A 23,508-nucleotide genomic window follows, 5' to 3' on the forward strand; every position below is an offset into this window, starting at 1 on the left:
TCATCCTCGGGGTCTTACCACCACCACGGTGATGTATTTTTAGCTTGTGAACTGTGTCAGCCTTCATGTGTTGTCATGCGTGCGTATGCTAATATGTGGAACGTGGCACTCAAGCGTGCCATAACTCATAGTAACCCAGTAGGAAATAGCGATTCCCGTCTTTTACTAAGCAATTTCAGCTGCTCTTCCGCTCTAATCACAGGCTGAATTTCTGAATGTGATACGATATCGTACGCGAATGATGGACATGCACGTCATGGCGGTATCGGGAATCTCGACGACTTCTTTCTCGACTTAGCACAGACTCATTAAAAGATGCGCTGCACAAATGAAGTCTATTAAATATCAAGCAAAATCCTGAACTAATTTACCAGTCATTTACTTCAATTAGGTACCACTAAATCAAACCATGATGTACTTTCCAATCAATTATACTTCATTATTACTGAGGTCAAGCAGGATCTTACATACCACATCTGTCAACATTTTCATGTATTTCTACAAATAAAAGACATTTTTATGGGCATATCAATCAAAAACATGGTTTTTCGACATTCGCTGGTAAACGTGAAGCATAACCTCCGCGAAAAGCAGGAATCTACTATACACACACAGTATGTGCAATAGGGGTGCGCAGATCATTCCAAATATTGATAGTATTGATTCCAAGGGTAGTATTAGGGCTACAACTAATGACTATGTTCTTAGTCGATTAATCTGAAGCTTGTTGCTTCGATGAATCAATCCGTTTACACAAACAGTCAGTGGTTTGGATCGCGACATATCAGAAAAGATGCAAAAATGTCCATCACTGTTTTCCATAGTCAAAGCCGATGTGTGCCAATATCTTGTTTTTCCTCCAAAGCAAAGACAGTAGGTCTACTTTCATAGATGACTAAGGAAATCCAAAATTATTCACATTTGAGAAGCGGAAATCAGAGGATATTTACATTTTTTTAAATCCAAAACAAAAATCGAATACCAAAATAGTTGCAGATTAATTGGATATTGGATTAATCATCGATTAATTGCTGCAGCTCTAGATAGTGTCATTATTGGATCAATACTAGTGTGCTAGATGGATATTTTTGTTATGTTTATTTTCACAAATATATGTTCTGTTGTGTTGTTACATTGTCAATGTTGTTATATGTACATATTGTGTAAAAACCCAGGGAATAACACAATAATGGCAAAAAGCCAAATAATTTCAATGAGAGCCAGTAGCAGTGTTTGTTTACTTATTTTGCATTATTGACGTTATTTTTCTCAAAAAAACCTCAGTAATAAAAGGTAATAATGCATTTCAAAAAGTTTTTTTTTTTTTTTACATTGTCTTATACTGTTGTATTTATTTTGTTAGATAAAATAAGTGTTGCCTAAAATCTTTCTCCTTTGTTTACTTTATATACACTTGAACCATGACCAACAAATGAAATGATGATCAATGATCTGCCGATTATGATACGAATACTTGAAAAAATCCAAGGACTGGTCCTGTATTTACTTGGTATGGAATCGTAACAAACTTTGCAGTATCGCCCACACTCCACACTTCATATCAGATTGTACTCGATTTACTATCAGAGAAACCTCAAAAACAAATTTACTCAGCAACAACACCCTAAAGAAAATATGAAGCAAATTACTCATTAGGTCATTACAGTGGAACCCGCTTATGTCGACAGCCCGTCTGTGTTGACCATGAAAAATGGATGCGTTTATGTCGACGTGTGCTGTGGTGACGTTAACTTCGTTGTTATCGCTAGGAGGCATGAAACCACAACAGCAACATCACTACTGTCGCCCTACACAGCATTAAAACATGCACACAGTCACTTCCTGTTCAGTGCAAAGTAAGCTTCAAAGTAAAAGCACTATCAAACTAACAAAATGCACACATTAAAACCATTTTGTTTTTAGATTGTTAGCCACTGCAAGATAGACTTAAACGAAAGCTTTGTCATTGTAGTCAACCCTCATAGTTTCACTGGGAATCTACTGTATCTTGCCCTTCTTCCCCAGCTTCCTGTGTTAATAGTTTCTTGTGTTTTTCCCCTATTTTAAGTTTCATGAAAAAGAAAAATCCTCTTATGGCGGAAATTCCTGTGGAAGATTAGAATTTCCCTTAATTTATTTTATTTTTTGGAACATTTCCCTTATTTTATAATGCAAATGTCGAGAGGTTTTGTGAAGACATACAATTAAAATTAGTGCAAGAGTAGAGCTGCAACAATTAATCAATGATTAATCGATTATCCAATTAATCAACAATTATTGTGGTATTGGATTTTTTTTTTGTTAAAAATGTAAATATCTGTTGATTTCAGCCTCTCAAATATGAATATTTTAAAATTTCCTTAGCCATACATGAAAGCAGACCTATTAGCTTTGTGTTTTAGGCAAAACAAGATATTTACACACGTCAGGAAAACTGAGGCTGTTTTACTGGCCCACAACACATTCTAAAAATATAATTTAACAAGAAAATTCAAACAAAAACAGGCAACAGCAAAAATGTAAAAATCATCAGTAATTGTACAAGAATAAAGTCAAAATTAGGGAAAAAAAGTTGTAATCAAAGAAGCAAATGCCGTAACTTTACAAGAATAAAGTAACATTATGAGGCAATATAACGTAATTTTAGCAGCATAAAGTTGAAGTATTAAAGAAAGACGTTATTAAAAATAAATCGTAATATGAGAAAAACAAAACAACGTATAAATTTGTCATTTTTGGAAAATTAGGTTGCAAAGAAAGATATAATGTTACGAGAATAAAGTCAAAAGATTATGGTAATAAAGTCATAATTACGAGAAGAAAGTTGAAATAGTACAAATGAAAAAAAAAACAGCTGTAATTTTACAAGAACAAAGTCAAAATATTAAGAGGAAAAAAACTTGCAATTTTACAAGATTAACATTGTAATATTATGAGAAAAAATAACATTTTAGTAGCATAAAGTTGAAAAAAAAAACACATTATTTGTTAAAAGTGATAATATTATGAGAAATAAACAAAACGAGTAAAATTGCACTTTTTGGAAAATTAGGTTGCAGAAAAAGTAACGTTACAAGAATAAAGTCTAAATATTATGGGAATAAAGTCATGATTACAAGAAGAAAGTTGAAATAGTTGGAATAGAGAATACAGTCTAAATGTTAAGAGGAAAAAGTATACTGTCGTGTTTAAGCAGGACAGATTTTTTTTTTTTTTATTCTGTTAATTGTGTGATTTTTAACAAACCAATATGTGTTACTGAACAATTAATTTCCCATGTATTAGTATTACTGTAATTTCGAGTGTATAAGACACACTGGTTTTTAGCCGCACCCCCTAAATTTAGAGAGGAAAAACGGATTTGTACAAATACAAGCCGTACCGGACTATAAGCTGCACATGACAACGTCATAAAATGGCATATTATGGCGCGCATGTGTCCGTGAGGACCAGTCAGGTCTTTATTAGACAGGAGCCAATCATGAGCTGTGAAAAAAATCACAAGGAGCTTGTCAACTTATTGAAAATTGCAGGAGGTTATTACTCAATATAACAGTCTGACGCACGGTGTTGTCTTACAAAGCAAAGGAAACCATTTCATTGGTTATGCCTGCTGAGGCCATCAGAGGGAGGCTGACATCATTGCAGCACCGCGGCAGGCATAACCAATGAAATGCTTTCCTGAGACAAAATGCATTATGGGAAAATGTTAAAATGTATATTTTTTTTAATTAAAATTTATATTAGTACTTGTACAGTATATTTCTTAGCTACCTTTTGAGTGTTAAGTTGCTGTGTGATGAGTTTAGCGTTCGTTGTAAGATGACACCGTGAGTCTGACTGTCATATTGAGTAATGACCTCTTGCTATTTCCAGTTGATAAGCTCGTTGTGAGTTCACTTCAAGCTCGTGATTGGCTCCTTCGAAAGAAAGAGCTACTCTTTCCTCACTGACTCGCGAGCAGCACAGTATTTTAAACAATTAGTAGTACTTCTGAAGTAAGGGAGATGTCACGAGATTAGAACATAGCCATAAATTTGCCGCACCGCATTTGTTTCACACAATTAAATGTGCAAAAAAAACCCAAAAAAAGAGTTGGATGGTTGGCCCTGCCAACAAGATGTCAATTATTTTTACAGAAGTTGGCTATCCTACCAGTTAATTTGCCCATTTTATTTCATTATTATTGACTATTTTATGTTGATGACAAACTTGTGCACCACACTTCAGCCCAGTAGTTGACATCAACGCGCAAATGAGGCAGTTTGCCAACCCACATGAACTCCTTATGAGGAAGAAAGGAGACAAACACCAAAGAAGAAGAAGGCGGGCCTATGTGTGTGGAAAAGAGCGCGGTATTGGAGTTAACAGTATTTATCAGTAACAGTGAAAATGAGAGGAAATGTGAATATTTACTTTGCAAGTCAATTTCGGTGTGCGCCCCCTAAATTTTGTGCTTGCACTCCTAAGGCCTAGTAAAACAAAAAAGTTAGCCTGGAGCCCTGATAGATTAGAAAAGGATTAGGAAAAAGGATTAATATCCATGCAACGGTCTCAGTAAAAGGCAAGAGAAGCTGAGAACCCGGCAGAACGCGAGATGTTGAGCAAGGTGCATCACTCACCAGCGTTTGAGACACGTCTCCCTCTCTCCCAGTCTTGCTGCTCTCTGTCCAACTGCTCCTGCTGCTCCTTGTCCTGCCGCTGCTCTCTCTCCACCTTCTCCCTCTCCATCCTCTCACGCTCCAGTCGCTCCCTCTCCGCCTGCGCCTCCCTTTCTTGAAGCTCCCGCTCTTGACGTTCGCGCTCCTGACGTTCCTGGCGCTCTTGCATCTCTCGCTCCAGGCGCTCCCGCTCTTGACACTCGCGTTCCTGTCGCTCCCGCTCCATCTCCTTCTGCCTTTGCAGCTCCTGAAGCTGCCTGGATGGACGTAGAACAAAACTCACTAAAAAGGCGACACTTTAATCGACACCGCAATGCATTGTTTGCAGATTAACTCAGACTAATTAAAATTAATTCCAATGAGGAAGTGAGAAGAGTTTAACAAAAAAGTGAAATGTCTGGTGGAAACAAATAAAAACTGATTAAAGAAAGTAGTGTGGGACAGGTCTTGACCTCTGACCCACAGGCCAGTCCTGTTTTGATTACATCACACATTATTATATAACGCTTGCTACCAGGCATTAACCGCCATGTTATGCAACCTCAAATTTGGGCGCACGCTGACAAGAAGTCTGCATCCCGCACGGAACCATCCTAATACTGAACAACAAAAATAATGAAATGAAAAAAATATATATTCTTACAAGTTTTCAATGTAGAAGTGTCACACATGCTGATTATGATGTATGCGGACTTCACACGTATGTGTTCAGCTGTTATTTTGTGTCAAGTTGACGATTTGGTCAGTAGGTGTCAGCATAAGGCAGGAGGAGGTAAAGTACGCTACACTACAAGATCTACATGGATGGGTGTTGGTATGAAAGTAAAGGGGAGAGCTCCTACATATCTTTGCTATGGGATAAGAGAATATAATGCTGATTGTTCAGTGAGTTTTAGCAGTAGAGGAATGATACTTGCACCTTTGGAAGGGTTTAAGTGCTTTCAAATGGTGTTAAATTTGTCACATTAGTGTTTTGTTTTATGAAATTATGCATGACATATGCTGGTCTCGGACTGTTTGCTTGTTTTCCACATTTAAGTGCTTGTGGTTTGAATTGTTTGAATTAAAAATGGGTTTGCTTATCTGCCATTCCTGCGGTTACATGGCAGGGGTGCCCAAACCACATATGGTAAACTGATATTTGGCATTTTTTAAACCAACCCATGTAGCACTCAGCTTTGTGTTATAGGTGACCAAGTTTATTATGACTTTCTCCACTCATTTTTGTTCAATTTTTTTTTAACAAATATTTTAACTGTCTTCTTGTAATTTTTTTTCATGACTCAAAATACTTACACTTTACTCTCGTAACATCACAACTTTTTCCCAACCTAATTTGTGAAAAACTGCAAATGTTTGTTTTGTTACCAATAATAATATTGAATAAAGCAAAATATCTTCTTGATCAAAAATCACTCCACACTCTGTACTGTTCCTTAGTATTACCATATCTAACGTATTGTGTGGAGATATGGGGAAATAATTACAAAAGCAATCTTCACTCACTCACTGTACTGCAAAAAAGATCTGTGAGGATAATTCATAATGCCAAGTATAGAGAACATACAAACCCTTTATTTTTAAAATCACAGATATTAAAATTCGCAGATTTAGTACACTTTCAAACCGCTAGAATAATGTATAAAGTTAATAATAACTCGTTACCCAAAAATCTAATCAAGTATTTCTCAATCAGAGAGGAGAAATATGATCTTAGAGGAAAATTAAACCTAAAACATTTATATGCGAGAACAACGCTGAAAACCCACAGCATTTCCGTGTGTGGAATTAAATTATGGAACGGATTGAGTAAAGAACTCAAACAATGTACAGAGATGAGCAAATTCAAAAAACAATACAAGCAGTTGATGTTTGCTAAATACAAGGCAGAAGAGTCCTGATTGTTCTGTCAGGTTTGTTATTTTATTTTATTTTATTTTTTATTTTCTATTTTATTTTATTTTATTTTATTATATTTTTTATTTATTTAATTAAATTTTATTTTTTATTTAGTTATTTTTATTTATTTATTTATTTATTTATTTTTATTTTTTTTATAATTTTCTTTGTTGTGTTTAAAAAAAAAAAAAAAAAGGAAAGGGGAAAAAAAAAAGAAAAAAAGCTTTGTTCTTATTTATTTATTTATTTATTTAGTATTGTCATCATTATTACCATTATTATGAATGTTCTCTCTTTTTTTGGGGGGGAGGGTTATCTCACCGTTATCTATTATGTGTTATCCTGACTATCACTGAAAACATGACATGGAATCCAGGAAGTGAACTACATGTACTGTACTAGATGTAGAATGGATGGGGGGTAGGATTAAATAAGCTTTGCTTCTTCCTACTCCTTTTGGACATGTGGAACTGTCAAAGAATGATTCACGAGATGTATTCCATTGTAACCTTCATGTTCAAATAAACTAAACCAAACCAAACCAAACCAATAATGCAAAAATTATTGCATAAAATGTGAAAAAAATGTCTTCTTACTTGCAAAGTTATGCTCGGAAAATTTGTCGGAATGTTACAATTTTTTATATTCATATATACAGTATTTATGACAGAATATTTATACTTTATTAATATAAAATTGCTGCAATTTTTCAATATTTCTTGTTGTTTTTGTTATTTTTTTCCAAAAATTGTAATGTTTGGAAATTAGGTTGCGGAAAAAGTTATGCTACGAGAATAAAGTCAAAATATTATAGGAATAAAGTTACATTTATGAAAAGAAAGTTGTAAAAAAAAGTTGCCTGTGAATATTCATTCATCCAGGCCATTGTATTTTCAGGGCATTCAATGGAGAAAGTACCCGGAGAAAACCCACACACGCACGGGGAGAACACGCAAACTCCATACAGATGCCCAACGAAGATTCGAACCCAGGTCTTCCCGATCTCCCGACTGTGTGGCCAACATGCATCCTTCGGGCAACCCTAATTAAGAATGATATTTTCAGAATGTACCACGGATAAAGAAGAGACAGTCGCAGGTCACAGATTGGACACCCCTGGTCTAGGGCCTAACCCATAACTCCATTCATCAAAACAACAAGCTTCTAATTAATCGACTAAGAAAATAATTGTTACTTGCAGTTCTCAAACGTTCAACCATGCATTACGAACAGCAAGAATATCCACATTTGTACAATAAAATATAGCATTTTCGGGGAGTAGGTGGTTTCTTTCTTCCTTTGGTAGAACTGCATTATGGGAGGTGCTGCTTTCTCAACACAGCACAACTATCTCTGCAGGCTGCTGCTCAAGGGGCCTGCCTCTCTATACCATTCTTTCTCATAGCACATGAGGCCTCGTGGGATCATCTGTACTTTAAACAGCAACAGAACATCCTCATGATTGAACACGTGATGTCATGGCGTACGGTCTGCACATCAGTGTAATCGACCGCATCATGGGGTTTGCACATTTTACATTCGTTACACAAATCTGCTCAAAGACAAACCAAATCACCAAAAGCTATGGCAGCCAATTTGGGAGGGATTAGAGTCTGACACACATAGACTTCCACAAAGACTGTTTGCGCTTGCAGTCCAGAATTTCTATTGTAGGTTTATTTGAAGAGAGACAGAATATCATCAACAAAACAAATCCGTAAATAAACATTATTAATTCATTTGTACTTATTTGAGTGGATTGAGTGGAAGTATTTGGTCCGCTACCAACCAGCAAGAATTCGGAACCCCACAGACCACTTAGCTGTCCATGAAACACAAATTAGCAATGTCCCTTGAAGAAGGCATTCCTCATCTCAACCCATGTGGATAAAAGATACCCGTCTACCATCATGGGCACGATCAAAGAGCTGTCAAAGATTGTAGACCTGCACAAGACTGGAATGGACTACAAGAAGTCAACAAGAAGTTGAGTGACAAAGAGATGGAATAATTTTTGCTCTTTGCTAAGGTAAGGTGAGGGTGACTGTGAGCAGCCCACACCTGCAAGGGAGAGGCTGGTCAATGATGTTAAGGGAGTTGGGAGCACAGTCAACAATAAAAGCATTGGTAAGTTTTGTAGAAAAGATTTATTTATTTTTGAAATGTTTTCTAGCAGAACGGCCCAGGGTTTAAGGGCTTAAATATCAAAGGCTCCTTTTTTAACAGTTTTTGACTTGCAATTTGTAAAATGATCTTCAAACTGTCTGGAATTGTTATATTACTAGAACATCTGTTAGTCCATCCAGCAATGGATTCTATGGTTACTTTGGTTTCATGTTATATCCGTTTACAGGGGACCTGCTTGAAGCAGGTTCCCATTAATCATCTCTGGAGCCTCCTAGTCTTCGGTCTAAACATCCATTTCAAGTGGGGATTCCACTGGTTGATATTGTATTGTACAGTCGTCCCTCGCTACATCATGGGTCCAACACCGCCCCCTTGCTCTATATCAGTTTTTTAGAAATTCATTATTAAATGATTACTGTTTTGTGGTTGACTATGGACTATTATTAGTCATAATATTGAAAGACAAGTCATATATAGTATTCTGGTCACTATGCATCAGTAATAATGTAATGATGACACATTACCTTAGATTACATTACCTTCACACTGCATGGAGTCAGCCATGGCATGTCCGACATGAGAGTGAAAGAAAGTTCTCCTCCCATTCCGTGTGGAAGTGGTATGTTTTTGGCTTCATATTTGTCATTCTTCAGTTTAGAACAAATAAATTGGAGGCTCACTTGTTGGTTTCTTGCTAAATGCTATGAGCATTGGGCATAGCCTGTGCATTAGTGTTGCGCCATGTGGTGTAAATAAAGAATAATATGAGTGTAAAGGTGACTATAAGGGTTATTTCATGTCTACAGGGTTCTAATAATGGTAAAAAAAAACAAACGTATTTTGAAAGTCATAAACTGGTTTTCTATGTTCTAACTGCAAAAATATTCAGTTTATTAATATTGAATCTTAAATTCACTTACTGAAGTTGAGTCTGGAACCAATTAACCACGATAAACGAGGGGCGACTGTATTTATATATTGTTATCTTCTTTACAAACTGGGGGAATAAGTTCACAGAAGGACTATGAAAAATGTTTTTTATGTAAATTTAATTAATATGAAAAACAGGCAGCAACAAAAAGGCTGTGGACGTCTCCTGTGGCGGTGCCTTCAGGAACATGGAAACTAAACCAACTCACCTCAACACTTTATGTAGGATACATATCCTGAGTTCTAAACATGTGAGTGTGCATTGTTTGTTGAATAAAGACATGAAACGGTCGAATGCAAGGCTAGCCCAATCATGGGTATATTCACCTCTTAAACCCTGGCCTTGAGAGGCTTGCTAGAAAAAATGCTTCTCTATCTAGTTTGATAAGTTTGTCACATTAGTGTTTTGTTTTACGAAATTATTCATGACATATAAAATGCTGTCTTGCACCACTTGTTTGTTTTCCACATTTTCCCATTTAAGTGCTTGCGGTTTAAATTGTCTTCCGTTTTTCCAAAATTGGTTTGTTTGAGCTTCTTCCATTTACGTGGCTGTACAACGTGTATATTGAGACAAGCGTCAATCAGTTACCATAGCAACACAAATGCAACCACGCTTTTGGCGGGTTTAAATGGTTAAATAGTGCAACTTAAATACATTTGTCCATATGGTGTGTTTTTATGTATTCCTCTGTTCCGCTATAAATTGGTGGGAAACATCACAGTATCCAAAGCTGTGAAAAGCCCTCTGCTCTGTTTAACTGGCGTCTCACTCGCCCCCTGACAAGAGTTGCCGAGGAAACGGTTGCCAAGGGAGTGTGGGTGGCGACGTAGCCTGAATTCCCATGTACACATATGAGTCCATGCACCTGCATACATGTTCATCTCCTCTTTGCAGCAACTTGCTAAAAACACTTCACTTAAAGGTAATGTGTATATTTACCATAACAGCTCATTTGATTTATATATAGTTTATAAACTCAGGGGATAAGTTCTTGGACACAAAGCCAAAGGACTTGAATGAGAGCCAATAGTATTTGTTTACTTATTTTGCACTAATGACTTTATTTTGCTCAAACAATTGTATGTCACGAAAAGGGACTCATTTATTTAGTTGACATTGTTACATGGTCTTATATTGTTGTATTTATTATATATTGTTATTGTTATCATATCAGTATTCCCATCGGTAATACAGTAGAGCCCTGCTTTTCCTCGCATAATGTTTCAAGGCTACCAGCAAATGCTGAAGTTTCCGCGAGTAATTGATGCACCTGGAAAAAACAAAGTAGTAATGACTTACCATCGTATATTAACTTGTATTCACCTCATTGCAAGTTTTGAGGTTGGATTTTTATATATAAGTTTCACTTTTGCGTCCCACAGCAACTATGGTGCGTTCAAGGACCGCTGGCCAAAGTGGGAAATCTCAAAGCGTGATGAAAAATCCTTATCAGTGAAGCATAACAACGTAACGATGTAAATATTGTGGGCTTTTTTTTTTTTTTTTTTTAAACAGTGGTACATGTATGCTGTACATTTTATAGGCATTGTTACGTATTTATAAATTATCCATTGAAAGAGATGTGTAAAATTAAAAATAAAAAAAATTATTGGAACCAAAAATCTGCATATTTGCGAGGCAATGAATGCTGAATCAGGAATGTGCGGGCATCCACTGTACCAATCCTATATTTACTTAGTATCGGATCAATGTCAAAATGTGACGTATCGCCCACCACAAACACAAATGGCCGACAATGTCATACAAATACCAGAAGGGAAAAAAACATTGATATGACACTAAAATGCAGCGATCGCCAACCTTAAAGCAAAAGGTACAGTAGAACCTCTGTTAGCGTATGCCCTGGTTAGCATGTTTTTCAGTTAACCTATAAAATGTACGGCAACATTTTGCCTCGGTTTGCGTACATTTCCAGTTAGCGTAAAATATGGTGCACATCTTGTGGTGTTAGTAATACACTGTGACTCCAACCGTGTTCTTAATGTATTTTTATCACAAAACATCCGTGTTAGCAGCCTAATGTCGCCCATCTATGATGTCATTAGCTGTGGACTGTGTAGTTCTTTGCTTTTCTAATTGATCTTGGCTGCAAAATAAGCCAAAATGGAGCCAAAAAAAGGTGCAAGTGCCAGTATTTTGATAAAGAAGGTGAAGCTGTGTTGATTTTGCTGCTACATCGTGTCTTTGGCATTTTGAATTGTTTGTTGCATGTAAAACTACAATTGTAAAACTATAAAATGTGTTTTGTGTTAACATTTTTGGCTTTCTGGAAGGGATTAATTGCATTTACATTATTTCTTATGGGAAAAATGGATTTTGGTTAGAGTCTGACTTTCTGGAACAAATTAATTATGCTAACTACGGTTCCACTGTATATTTCAGCTCAAATACCATAACCAAACACAATTTTTTCATGTGTGATGCTGATACGCATACTGATATTGGATCAGACATCCCTATGTGTTTTCGCCTTTAATGTGGAATTAGCTTTGCCTGACAACTCGCAGCAAGAAACGGAGCTGTACAGCATTGCTGAGCTCAAAGCTAGTTAGGTAGGATCTCCCTCTGCTCTATAAAGCATATGTCTGCCTGAGGGTTTCCCTATGCTGGAGAGACATGCATAAACTCCTAGAACAGCATACTGTTCTGAGCTGTTATTTTTCAGGACCCATGGAAAAACTCCTCAGGATAAACCTACTGAAACAGAGAAAACAGCTGTGAACCGCTTCATCATCACTACCAGTTGCAAAAAGACACAACACCCCAGGCAAACACTTACAACCATTGTTTTAGACGTTTTATGTGGTGTCTTCCATCATTTATGACGGCCCTTCAAGTATACAAACTGAAAAATCACCCCAATCGCTGCTGTGAAGATGGAATTTACGGCAGGCCCAAAGAAAAGGAAAGCCATCATCATGGAAGTGAAAAAGAACATCATAAAAAGCACAGAGGGAGGAGAAATGCCCACCAATAGTTGTTCTCGATTGCAATTCTTGTATGTCATCTTTTAATGACTGTATTCCTTCATGTGTTCTGTGTACAATCTGAGTTTATTTAGGTATAATTAAGGTACATATTCCGATTTACACTAAAACTGGACTTAATCACAGTCTAGGAACGGAACTTGTTCATACTTGTACTTTACTTGATGAGTCGTTCCATTTAAATAGGGTTCCGCTGTACAGTGGATTTTCCGCACATTCGCAAATTTTTGGAAATTAAATTTTTTTTTTCAGAAATAGACTTTTTTATTAGATTATTGATTTTTTTAATATTGTTATGTTAGAGGTGCACAATAATGATCATACCTATAATTAGCGTTATGAGGGAGTTATGAAATCATACTGAGAAATCGGATAACATTAAAAACAGATAACTAATTAAAAAAAAAAAATTTAAACGCTTAAATGAGGCGAGATTACCCATACTGTGCGGGTGAGCAAATCAAGCGCTCTTTTTTTTCCTCCTTCCTGGGACTTTAACCCTTCAAGCGCCAAAGTTGCAAAATTGCGACAAGTAACATTGCTGAATTTGCCATGGTTACAAATACGGTGCCTCATGCAGTTAATACTTTACACCAGGAGATGGCGGACATCTGCAACGTCAATCTGAGCAACATTTGGAGGTGTGTTTCAATGCAAAGTTTAGGAGTTTTAGAATTTGAACCGCCGTGTGCGAGGCGGCAGCGAGTCCTCTCGCCATAACACCCCACAAGCAGCACATGCTTGAGCCGATGCTTTGCTTCACCGTGTTCGGGGTGGCAGGAGGGGACGTGGTCGGTGTAGCAGGGGTGGTCAAAACACTGCTGATGGTGAGGGGGGGTAACAGGAATGTAAAAGAACGCGTAAATAGCGGCAGATGCAGTAGAATCAGCGTGTGCTTGAGAGATGAGGAAGAGTATCACGAGTGGATCAGACATTTTGATGAGCCTGTTGGGTATCGTGGCGACAGGGACAAATTCTGAGCGTGGTGATGTCATAATATGCAAGTTAAATAAACAAAATTTACTCCCATCACAAACTTTGGGTCATACGGACGATTGTTTTTATCCTCATTAGGGTTGCGGGACGCTGGAGACATGTTTATGTCTTTATACTTCACTGATGATGTTTTTCCCTCAAGCGCTGAGATTTCCCACTTTGTTCGGTGGTTGAACGCACCACAGCTGTGCCTCGTCTTACATTGTCATTCATTAGCGGTGAGTAGCTATACATTTTATACTTTAAATGTGTTTAATAAGTGTGTGAGGCATCTTGAAGAGAGAAGGGGAGGGTTCTGGAGCGCAATCTAATCTAATAATTATGCCTTTATTGCAAATGTTGATCCAAAATCGGAGGAGACCCTCAAATGTCAAGCTAGCAGGAGGGTTTGGAGGGTTTGGAGTGAGTCGTGTGTCAAAAATAGTCATTTTTAAGGGCGTATCAATTACTCGTGGTTTTTCGCCCTTCGCTGGTGGACCCATATTGTGGTTTTCTCACAGTTAGCAACTGTTGTGTATCTTGTGGGATACGGAAGTCTGGTAGAATCTGTTGGCCAGCTGGCTCGGAGAAGCAGAAAAAGTCAGCCGAGTGGTTACTAGTGCAGATGGACCATATGGGCCCGATCCAGTGGCACACCAAGACTCTTAGTCCATGTGGCGTGTGCCCTATCAACAAAATGCCCTCAAAGCTGTCAAAGCCAAAAGCAAGCCGATTTGTAGTGAGAGTAATGTGTGTGTGTTCATGTCCAAGTGTGACTGCTTCCTTCTTCTCGTCATTCAACACATTTTCTCACCCCTTCTCCAGCAGGCTTGCAACCCCCCCCCCCCCAACCCCCCACCCTCCCACGTGCTGTGCTGCTATTTATGCCACAGTCTATTATTTACGGCTCACGTCTTTATAATCTGAGGGTAGCACCCCGATGCAAGTGGTTTATCTTTCCACTGCCTTTCATTCATGCACGCACGCATGAGATGGAAATGTCCGTCAGACATTCAGTCATGCTTCTGCCTCTGCAACCTCTCGGTGAAAAGCAGGATTTACAAGAGTGGAGAAAAGAAGACGGGGTGGAGGACTGCAGTGAAAACATTTTCAGGCTATCATGTGATCATGGAGAGACAAAGATGAATCAGCGCATTGTTTGCTCCCCTTACAAGTTCGCAAACACTTGTGTTTCAGTGCGTTTTGTATTAATACAGCAAATCCCCACTTTATCGGGGATTACCTTCCAGAACCTCCAGGGAATGGCAAAAATAAAAGACTTATGATAAACACCTACTTTCCAATTATTTAAAGTGTATACATTTTTTGGGACACCCTGCATATATAAATATACTTTAAAAAATAAATTAAAAAAAATATATATATATATAAACTGCTCAAAAAAATTAAAGGAACACTTGGAAAACATCAGATCTAAACTGGGGGAAAAATAATCTTGAATATCTTTCCTGATAATAAGTGGGTGATGTATTAGTAACAATGATGCCAAATCATTTGATAGAAATGAAAATGATCACCCTATAGAGGGGGGAAATCAAAGACACCCCAAAAATGAAAGTGAAAAAATGATGCAGCAGACTGGTCCATTTTGCCAAAATGTCATTGTAGCAACTCAAGATGATTCTCAGTAGTTTGTGTGGCCCCCACGTGCTTGTACGCATGCCTGACATGAAAGTTTACCGCCCCCTCTTTTTATCTTAAAAAAAAAAGAAGAAAACCTTGCAATTTTAACTTTTTACAGATGTTCTTGTGTGAGTCATAAAATAAATACAAACAATATGCGGATGAAGGCAGTATAGGGTTGTCCCGATACAACTTTTTCACTTACTATACCGATATTGCAGCATTGAGCATTAGCATATACTGATATCGACCCTATATCGCTATCAGCACAAATCATACATATTTTTTTTGCTTATTTTGCAGTGTGGAATGTTAGAAAAGGCTTGATCAAGTGATATTACTCAAACAGAACAATAGTCAGCAACAGTGAAACTGCCACAAGGCCGACATCACTCCTACGTCCTTGCTGAACACGTTAGCACACGCTGTTGTTGTCATCATGTGGAGTCAGCATGCTGCATCCGGTGCTGCTGGATAAATGTGCCGCCGCAGTGTTGGGAATGAACTGCTTGAATTGGAGTGGAAATATTGGAGATTTTAGATGCAGGCTGATACAGTAATCCCTCCTTTATCATGGATAATTGGTTCCAGACCCGCCAGTGATAAGTGAATTTCTGCAAAGTATGATTCCTTACCTATAAATGTAATATTTTTGTAGAGCATAGAAAACCTGTTTGCGCTCTCAAAACCTGAAATAGCACCCCTATAGTCACCTTTACACTCTTATTACCCAATATAGTAGAATTAATAAGAGTCAATAAGCCATTTGATACATTAATAAGAATGCTCTTGTGTGTCACTATAAATGTGTTCCCCTAGAGGAGCTGTGTGGCGGGAAGACAGGAAGTGTTGTGTGCCTGTTTTTTTCTTTGGGATTTTTGTGCCTGTTGTGAGATCATTCAAACCTGCAATAGAAGCCTATTTTTCCGGTGATCAAGTCTGGTGCTTGTGTGTCTCACCGAACATCACAGTCACATTACTGATACCTAGTGACCAGTGCAGTCTTTGCATGCATATGTACTGTATATGTTTTGACTGTTAATAAGGCGTATTCAACCCAAAAATAACTATTATTTTTTAATTAATATATTTTTGAAAAAACATGATAGAGTGAAGCTGCAAAATTCCAACTGCAAAGTGGCGAAGGGCAACTATAAGCAGATTTTTTGAGGCTGGTATCAAACACATATCCGATATCACTATCGGACCCATATCCGATATCAATATTGCACCAATATCAATACTGGACCAATATCCGATATCGCTATTGAACCAGTATCCGATATCAATAATGCACCCATATTCATATTGGACTGATATACGATTTTGGACAGATATCGGATCTCAATATCAGACCGCTATCAATATCAAACCGATATCCGATGTCAATATCTGACTGGGACACCCCTAATTGCGTGTTCCACTTGTGTTACTTACTGTGTTATTTTTGGTTGCACCGTGAGTGATGACCTGTTGTTCTGTGTTAAGAGCAGGGTCAAGTCTCGAGCATCCATGAGAACCGGGACTAACATTCCGATTCATTCTAATCGTTCAAATGTTTTTATTTCGATTCCTAGTTTCGATGCCTACTTCGCCGACCGGAAGAAATAGCCACAAACACCAACAAAGAAGAAGCTGGAGAGCACCAGCGAAGAAGAAGCGGCTAAACAGTTTAGCTTGACTTCATAAGAAAAAAAAGAGAGGATGGTTAAATGCAACATTTGCACACATTTACATTCATGGTGTAGAAATAACATAACAGACTTCCTCTAAGCAACATTACCAACGTAACCCAGGGTTTCAGGATGCTAGCTGGACGTGTCAGTCACTCACGGTTTGTCTCAAATTTACTACAATTTAATGAATTCATTTAGTTATTTTTATTATTCTATTTAATATGGCGATAGCCATGAAATACTGAGCTGTGTGCTGAAAATGCTCCCCGGGGCGCACTTTGGACATCCCTGCTCTACTCTGTACATTCTTCACAGACTCTGCCACTCACTGATCAATAATGCTGATGTGGTTATGTATGGTGTGTGTGTGTGTGTGTGTGTGTGGTTGCGCTCGGAAAAGAACGAAAAATGACACCATGCAGAGCCATGAGGTACTTGAAGAGCGACGCATACTTTCAACTTCCTGGCCGACTGCCTCGCAAAAATGAGTCCAACCACTGACTCACCCCTCAAAAATGCATTACTACTCAGATATTTCATAGTATTATTATTGTAGTGATAGTTGGGATTTCGGTTTGCCTCTCGTACTACATTGAGCGTATTTCATCAGGAGGATGAGATCATTCAATGACTAATGAACAGGAGGTGAGGGGGCAATATGGGACTGTGTGTGTTATGACTTGTTGAACAGTCCTGACGTCCATGTGGCTAATCACACAGAAGACCGGACGACCTTGCAAGTCCATGAATCTACTTGAAGGATTCGGGAGTGTTTTACATAAGATTACATTACATGCGATCTCGAAAATGCGGGGGGTGATGCAACACCCCCCAGGAGGAATCATCATGGGCGTATTGTCTTCTCGGTGGAAATGACAACGTCAAGCATTCAGGTGGGTGTTAACATAGAAAACAAGGACAATGAAAAAGAAAGAATGATGGTTACCTCCTTTGAAGATCCATTTCCTCTGGAGTGGGGCCATTCTGAACATGGGGGGCCTGCCTGGGCAATGTGGGACCTGTTGGTGGAAACCCACAGATGGGACACTTATTGTATATTTTTACTTAGGTCATGGTTGATATGTTACGCACATTTATCCCCACACAATTGGCGGAGTGTTGGTAAAAAAATGTAAAAAAAAATATATATATATATGCATCCAAAAATATGCAGTTCTTTGAGCAGAAAATACATCTCATTCACACTAAGTGGCTATTAATTTAGAAATACGTGCAAATACAGCTAAAATGTACAGCATACATGTACCACAGTTTAAAAAAAAGCCCAACATTTTCACATGCTTATGTCTTTATGTTTCAGTGATAATGTTTTTTCGTCAAGCCTTGAGATTTGTTCGGCGGTCCTTGAACGAATAGTGAGACCCAAACTTGAAATGTATCTATAAAAATGTGGTGTCACAACTTGCAGTGAGCTGAACACAGGTCAATATATCAGTAAGACGTTACTAGAATTACAACAGGCAAGGAGTATGGATTATGTAGACGTGGCTTGGAGGAAGGGAGAAACGCCTTCTTCAACAGTTAGCCTGGACGACTCAGGGGAGCCTCGTACTACCGCTAGCCACTTCAGAGCTAGCCCGTAACTCCAATTCATCTGTTCTATCGATCATAATTACAATTCATTTTATACTTTAAAATGCTGTTCGTAAGTGAGTGATATTGTACATTTAGAGCATTTACAAAAGGAGAGTATTGTGGAGCTGAATTGAATCTAAAAAGTCCAATACTTTGCTTTTGGAAGGGGGAGCAAGCCGTGTGTTAAAAACAGACATTTTCATGAGCGTATCTTTTGTGGATTTTCACCATTCACTGGTAGGGGTGGAACGTAACTTGCGTGAAAAGCGAGGCTGTACTGTATTTCCAAAATACAATAAAACAATTTTTAAAAAATCAACGCCTCATGCTGAGTGGAAGGTCAGGGAGAATAAATAGGTTTTCACATTAGTCTAAAAGTCTCTTTCCACTTTAATGGAACCCAAACCTGGTTGTCGTAAGTAAACAAAGTGAAAAAAGCAGGGCTTCTAAAATTGATCCCTGTGGGACCCCACATGACAGTGGAGCGGAAGTTGATTCAGCACCAGCAGACAACAGGTTTTGTCTGCCAGATGAACCATTTTTGAGCAGTACAACAAATACGCACAGCCCCAAGACCCTTAACAATGCTGACTCTGTGTTATTTAGGATTTTGAACCCTGATCAAAAAACCCCTTGGATGCCTTGCTCATCCATAAAAAGACACACAAAGGCTGCGCATAAAACACACGCAGTACACACTCACGTACTGATTGGCAAGAGAGCGAGACACCCTAATTTTCACTTGCGAATGAGCTAAGCTTTCTGCTAAACCCAAGCAGCAGCAGCAGCACCAACATCGTGCTTCCATACCACGTCGTGTCCAAAAAACGCACACACACAAACACACACAATTGGAAAGTTCATGATGTGGCCGCAGCTGAAAGGGAGGCAGCTCTCACTGCAGTTATTATTCAACCTTGTGAGCAAACCGCCCCTTTAAGTGACTGACACATCATCTTACAGCAACAAAAGGACCCCAGCACAGATCATCAGAACCCTTCTCTGTTATGGCAACAGTGGTATGGGCCTCTTCTGGCTGCAAACCCACAGCTCAGCTCCACGGTCCATGTGAAGTGGTGCATCCTGCTGCTAGCTACCGCCACTAGCCTGGCGGCCCCACTGCAATCTCGGGAGCTCACATCCAAAACCACAGCTGAGCTGTCAATTTCCTGTGCGGCTCAACTCTGCATGAACTCCACCGAAAAATAAGAGGTCTCTTCATAGACGATGGAGCATTCGTCTGTTGCGGAGTCATGGCGGGGCTGGGTGGGGTGTTTTAGAGGCCACAGTCGACATAACATAACTGAAACTAAAACTGAGCCTATCCGTTGCTTGCACATTTACATACATAACATAAGAACGGCCAATAAAGGATTTTTGATCGTTTTCATCCAATTGCACATATGCTTTCATTAGGGATGTCAAAAATAGTGCGTCAACGGCGGTAACTAATTCATTTAATTAATTCTGTTAAAATGTTTTGTGTAATTAACGCATGCTCACCATGTCAAGCCACCCCTCTCTCTTATGACAGCAGCCGGAGGCACAATAGCGCCCACCCTCAGAGTCTGACGCTCTTTTGTAACTTTATTCTGACCTGAACACAACAACAGTGCAATGCCAACAGCATATACAAGATGTATCCCCAACTCACGAACATGTCACTAGTCCTCCTCGGAATGACACTTCCTCATTGTCAGTAGGCCACAACGAAGTGCATTCACAGACACTCCAATCACTACTACAGTATCTTTATTATGCGTGTATGTGTGGTCTAAATAAACACAAATACAAAGAACAAATTCAATTTGCTGCAAATTACAGGGTGTCTTTGAACACATGGCTCATAATAACTTGGTTAAAGTGTGATTGAAATGTTCTGCTACTATTCAAGAGACTAGTGTTAGGTAAATCGATTTTCAGACACGTGTGCTATCTTCATTTGGAGCTGCTAATACATACAAAAATATAAAATGATGTCGCGTGATTTCTGTTCATAAAATACAGTAAAAAGGGCATATTTCACGCATAGTTGCAAATAGTGATTACGGTAATCCTAATCAATTTGACAACAGTTTTTTAAATTTGACAGCCCTAGTTTTAATATATTTTATACTTTTATCTAACAGCTGCTGTTAGATAAAACAGCTACCCAAAAGATAAGACATAAGACAACACTAATTACTCGTGGGTTTAAACTGGATTGCGACCACAACAACAATAGCCTTTGTTGTTATGATTATTATTGTGCCTGTTGTGAGATAACTTAAACTGTTGTTCCGTTGATCAAGTGTGGCACTTGTCTCGCCGCACCAATTACTGACACCTAGTGACCAATGTAGAATGCTACATTCACAATTTGAATGAGCCTTAATTTCTTGTATTAGTATTTTAGTTCATTTAGCCATTTTTATGCTTGAAAATGCTTAATTTAGGCAAAAAAAATATGTACAATTTGGAGTGAAGCCGCAAAATTTGAAGCGCTGTACAGTTGCAAACTCTGCGGTTCTCGGAGGAACTGTTACCCGGATTTTGCCCCGATTTTGAGACTTTTTGGTTGTTGTACAATATTGCGCATGACAAGCTAGTCAGTTTGTCATGGACTGTATCATTCCACAAAATTAAGTCCGCAACCAACGCACACCAAAGCGTTACTGACTTTCACATTGGTTTCTGAATGTAAAACTATAATTATTTTCCATAAAATGCACTTTTGTTCATATTTTGGGTGTCTGGAAAAGATTGACTGAATTTACATTATTTCCTATACAAAAAAATTGCTTTGGTTATTGTATGTTTCAGTGTGGAACAAATGAACAAAAACCGAGGAACCACTGCATTTATTTCAAGCAGCGCAGAAAAGCTAAGGAAGACAATTTGCTAATTGGGATAATTTAGTTTAAAAAAAAATTGTCAACACCACAGTCCCCGATACAAACAAAGGCATCACACCATATTTTACCGTATTAGAATAGACTAAGTTATTATAGTTCGCAATGACAGTTATGGGTCAGTAATGTTATTAATACTGTTGTTTTTAAATTCCTGAAGTCAGCGAAGGCATTTTAGGCATGACTGGGGGGTGAGAGTGACGTGACTGGTGGAAACCATAGAAGTGCGCTGTGTGTTGTTGTTGTTGTTGTTGCTGTACATCTAGAAAACAGTTAGAGAGGCTCACCATGTTAGACTTTGAAAACCCCTGGTATACAGTAGTGTGATTTCTTCTTTTTTTTTTGCATGTTTGTCACACTTAAATGTTTTCAGAAATGTAAATAGTAGTCAAAGACAACACAACAGAACAGAAAATGCAGTTTTTAAATGAAACTTTTTATTATTAAAAGAGAGCAAAAAAAAAATCCAAACCTACATGTCCCTGTGTAAAAAAGTGATTGCCCCCTAAACCTAATAAGTGGTTGGGCCACCCTTAGCAGCAACAACAGCAATCAAGCGTTTGTGATAACTTGCAATGAGTCTCTTACAGCGCTGTGGAGGAATTTTGGCCCACTCATCTTTGCAGAATTGTTGCAATTCAGCCACATTGGAGGGTTTTCCAGTATGAAGCGCCTTTTTAAGGTCATGCCACAGCATCTCAATAGGATTCAGGTCAGGATTTTAACTAGGCCAATCCAAAGTCTTCATTTTGTTTTTCTTCTGCAATTCAGATGTGGACGTGGTGTGTTTTGGATCATTGTCCTGCTGCAGAACCCAACTTTGTTTCAGCTTGAGGTCACAAACAGATGGTCGAACATTCTCCTTCAGGATCTTTTGGTACACAGCAGAATTCATGGTTTCATTTATCACAGCAAGTCTTCCAGGTCTTGAAGCAGCAAAACAGCCCCAGACCGTCACACTACCACCACCATATTTTACTTATACGGCAGAATGGGACAGACACCTTCCAGAAAGTTCAACTTTTATCTCGTCACACCACAGAGTATTTTCACAAAGGTCCTGGGGATCATCAAGTAGGTTTCTGGCAAAATTGAGACGAGCCTTAATATGTTCTTTTTGTCCAGCAGTGGTTTTTCTCCCTTAAGAATAAAAAGTTTCATTAAAAAACTGCCTTTTGTGTTCAGTTGTGTTGTCATTGACTAACATCTCAATTTGTTTGATGATCTGAAACACTTAAGTGTGACAAACATGCAAAAAAACAAGAAATCAGGAAGGGGGCAAACACTTTTTCATACCACTGTATAGAAATACAAAGTCAAAGACATTCAGTCAACACCAAGGGGAAGACTGAGTGTCTGTGAGGGACACGTGGGGCAAAGGACAAGGTCACTGACTTTCTTTTTACCTGGCAACACATCCATCTAATCAGCAGATGAACATCTGTCATCAAGTTCGTCATCCAGCTATGTTTGGATAAGTGAAGTCTATGTATATATGCAGCATGTGTGTGTGTGTGCGTGTGTCACAGCAAGAGTAATGGAAACAGACACACTATATATACACACACTTCCTGACGTTCTAAATTCATTTTTCTCTGAATGCTTTGATCCAACCTAATTTTTAACATGTGAAACTCGGGTGAAAACGGAGCCCGGTAAAGGCAACACATGCTTCGAAGTACGGAGTCACAGACTGTCTAAAAACATACAAAGGAAATTCCAAATGTCCTCACGCTGTCAGAGTTAACCTGGCTTCCTACATGCAGGTTTATTTAGACCGGCAGTTGGATTATAGTGTAACGTTCCAAAGATATATATTTACCCCATGACATCATCGCATCCAAGACGTGTTGTTGGGTAAAAGCATCTATTAAAGTTAAGGATGACGTGTTGGACATGTGGCGAAATAACAGAGGGAAACATGTCTGACTGATGACTTATCTGCCTGTCTACACACACACACACACACACACACACACACACACACACACACACACACCAAAAATCAGCAAATTGAATTGCGAATGTGCAAGGATCCACTGTACATAAATATATATTGTATTTTTTAGCCTTTGTCAGTGTCATATTACCGTACTG

The 23,508-nt window shown here is 38.4% G+C and overlaps 1 protein-coding gene across 5 annotated transcripts in view; it reads right to left on the minus strand.

Moving 5' to 3' along the window:
- Nucleotides 1-23,508, minus strand: part of enah (ENAH actin regulator) — a 102,392-nt gene that overhangs the window by 23,592 nt on the left and 55,292 nt on the right. For all 5 annotated transcript variants that reach the window (XM_054761854.1, XM_054761853.1, XM_054761852.1 and 2 more), the window contains exons 4-5: nucleotides 17,871-17,943; nucleotides 4,623-4,918 (exon numbers count right to left, since the gene is read on the minus strand). In XM_054761854.1, the coding sequence (XP_054617829.1) occupies nucleotides 4,623-4,918; nucleotides 17,871-17,943 (369 nt within the window). The remainder of the gene's footprint in view (nucleotides 1-4,622; nucleotides 4,919-17,870; nucleotides 17,944-23,508) is intronic.

The sequence above is a fragment of the Dunckerocampus dactyliophorus genome, chromosome 19 (assembly GCF_027744805.1).
Source record: "Dunckerocampus dactyliophorus isolate RoL2022-P2 chromosome 19, RoL_Ddac_1.1, whole genome shotgun sequence".
NCBI classification, from domain to species: domain Eukaryota; kingdom Metazoa; phylum Chordata; class Actinopteri; order Syngnathiformes; family Syngnathidae; genus Dunckerocampus; species Dunckerocampus dactyliophorus.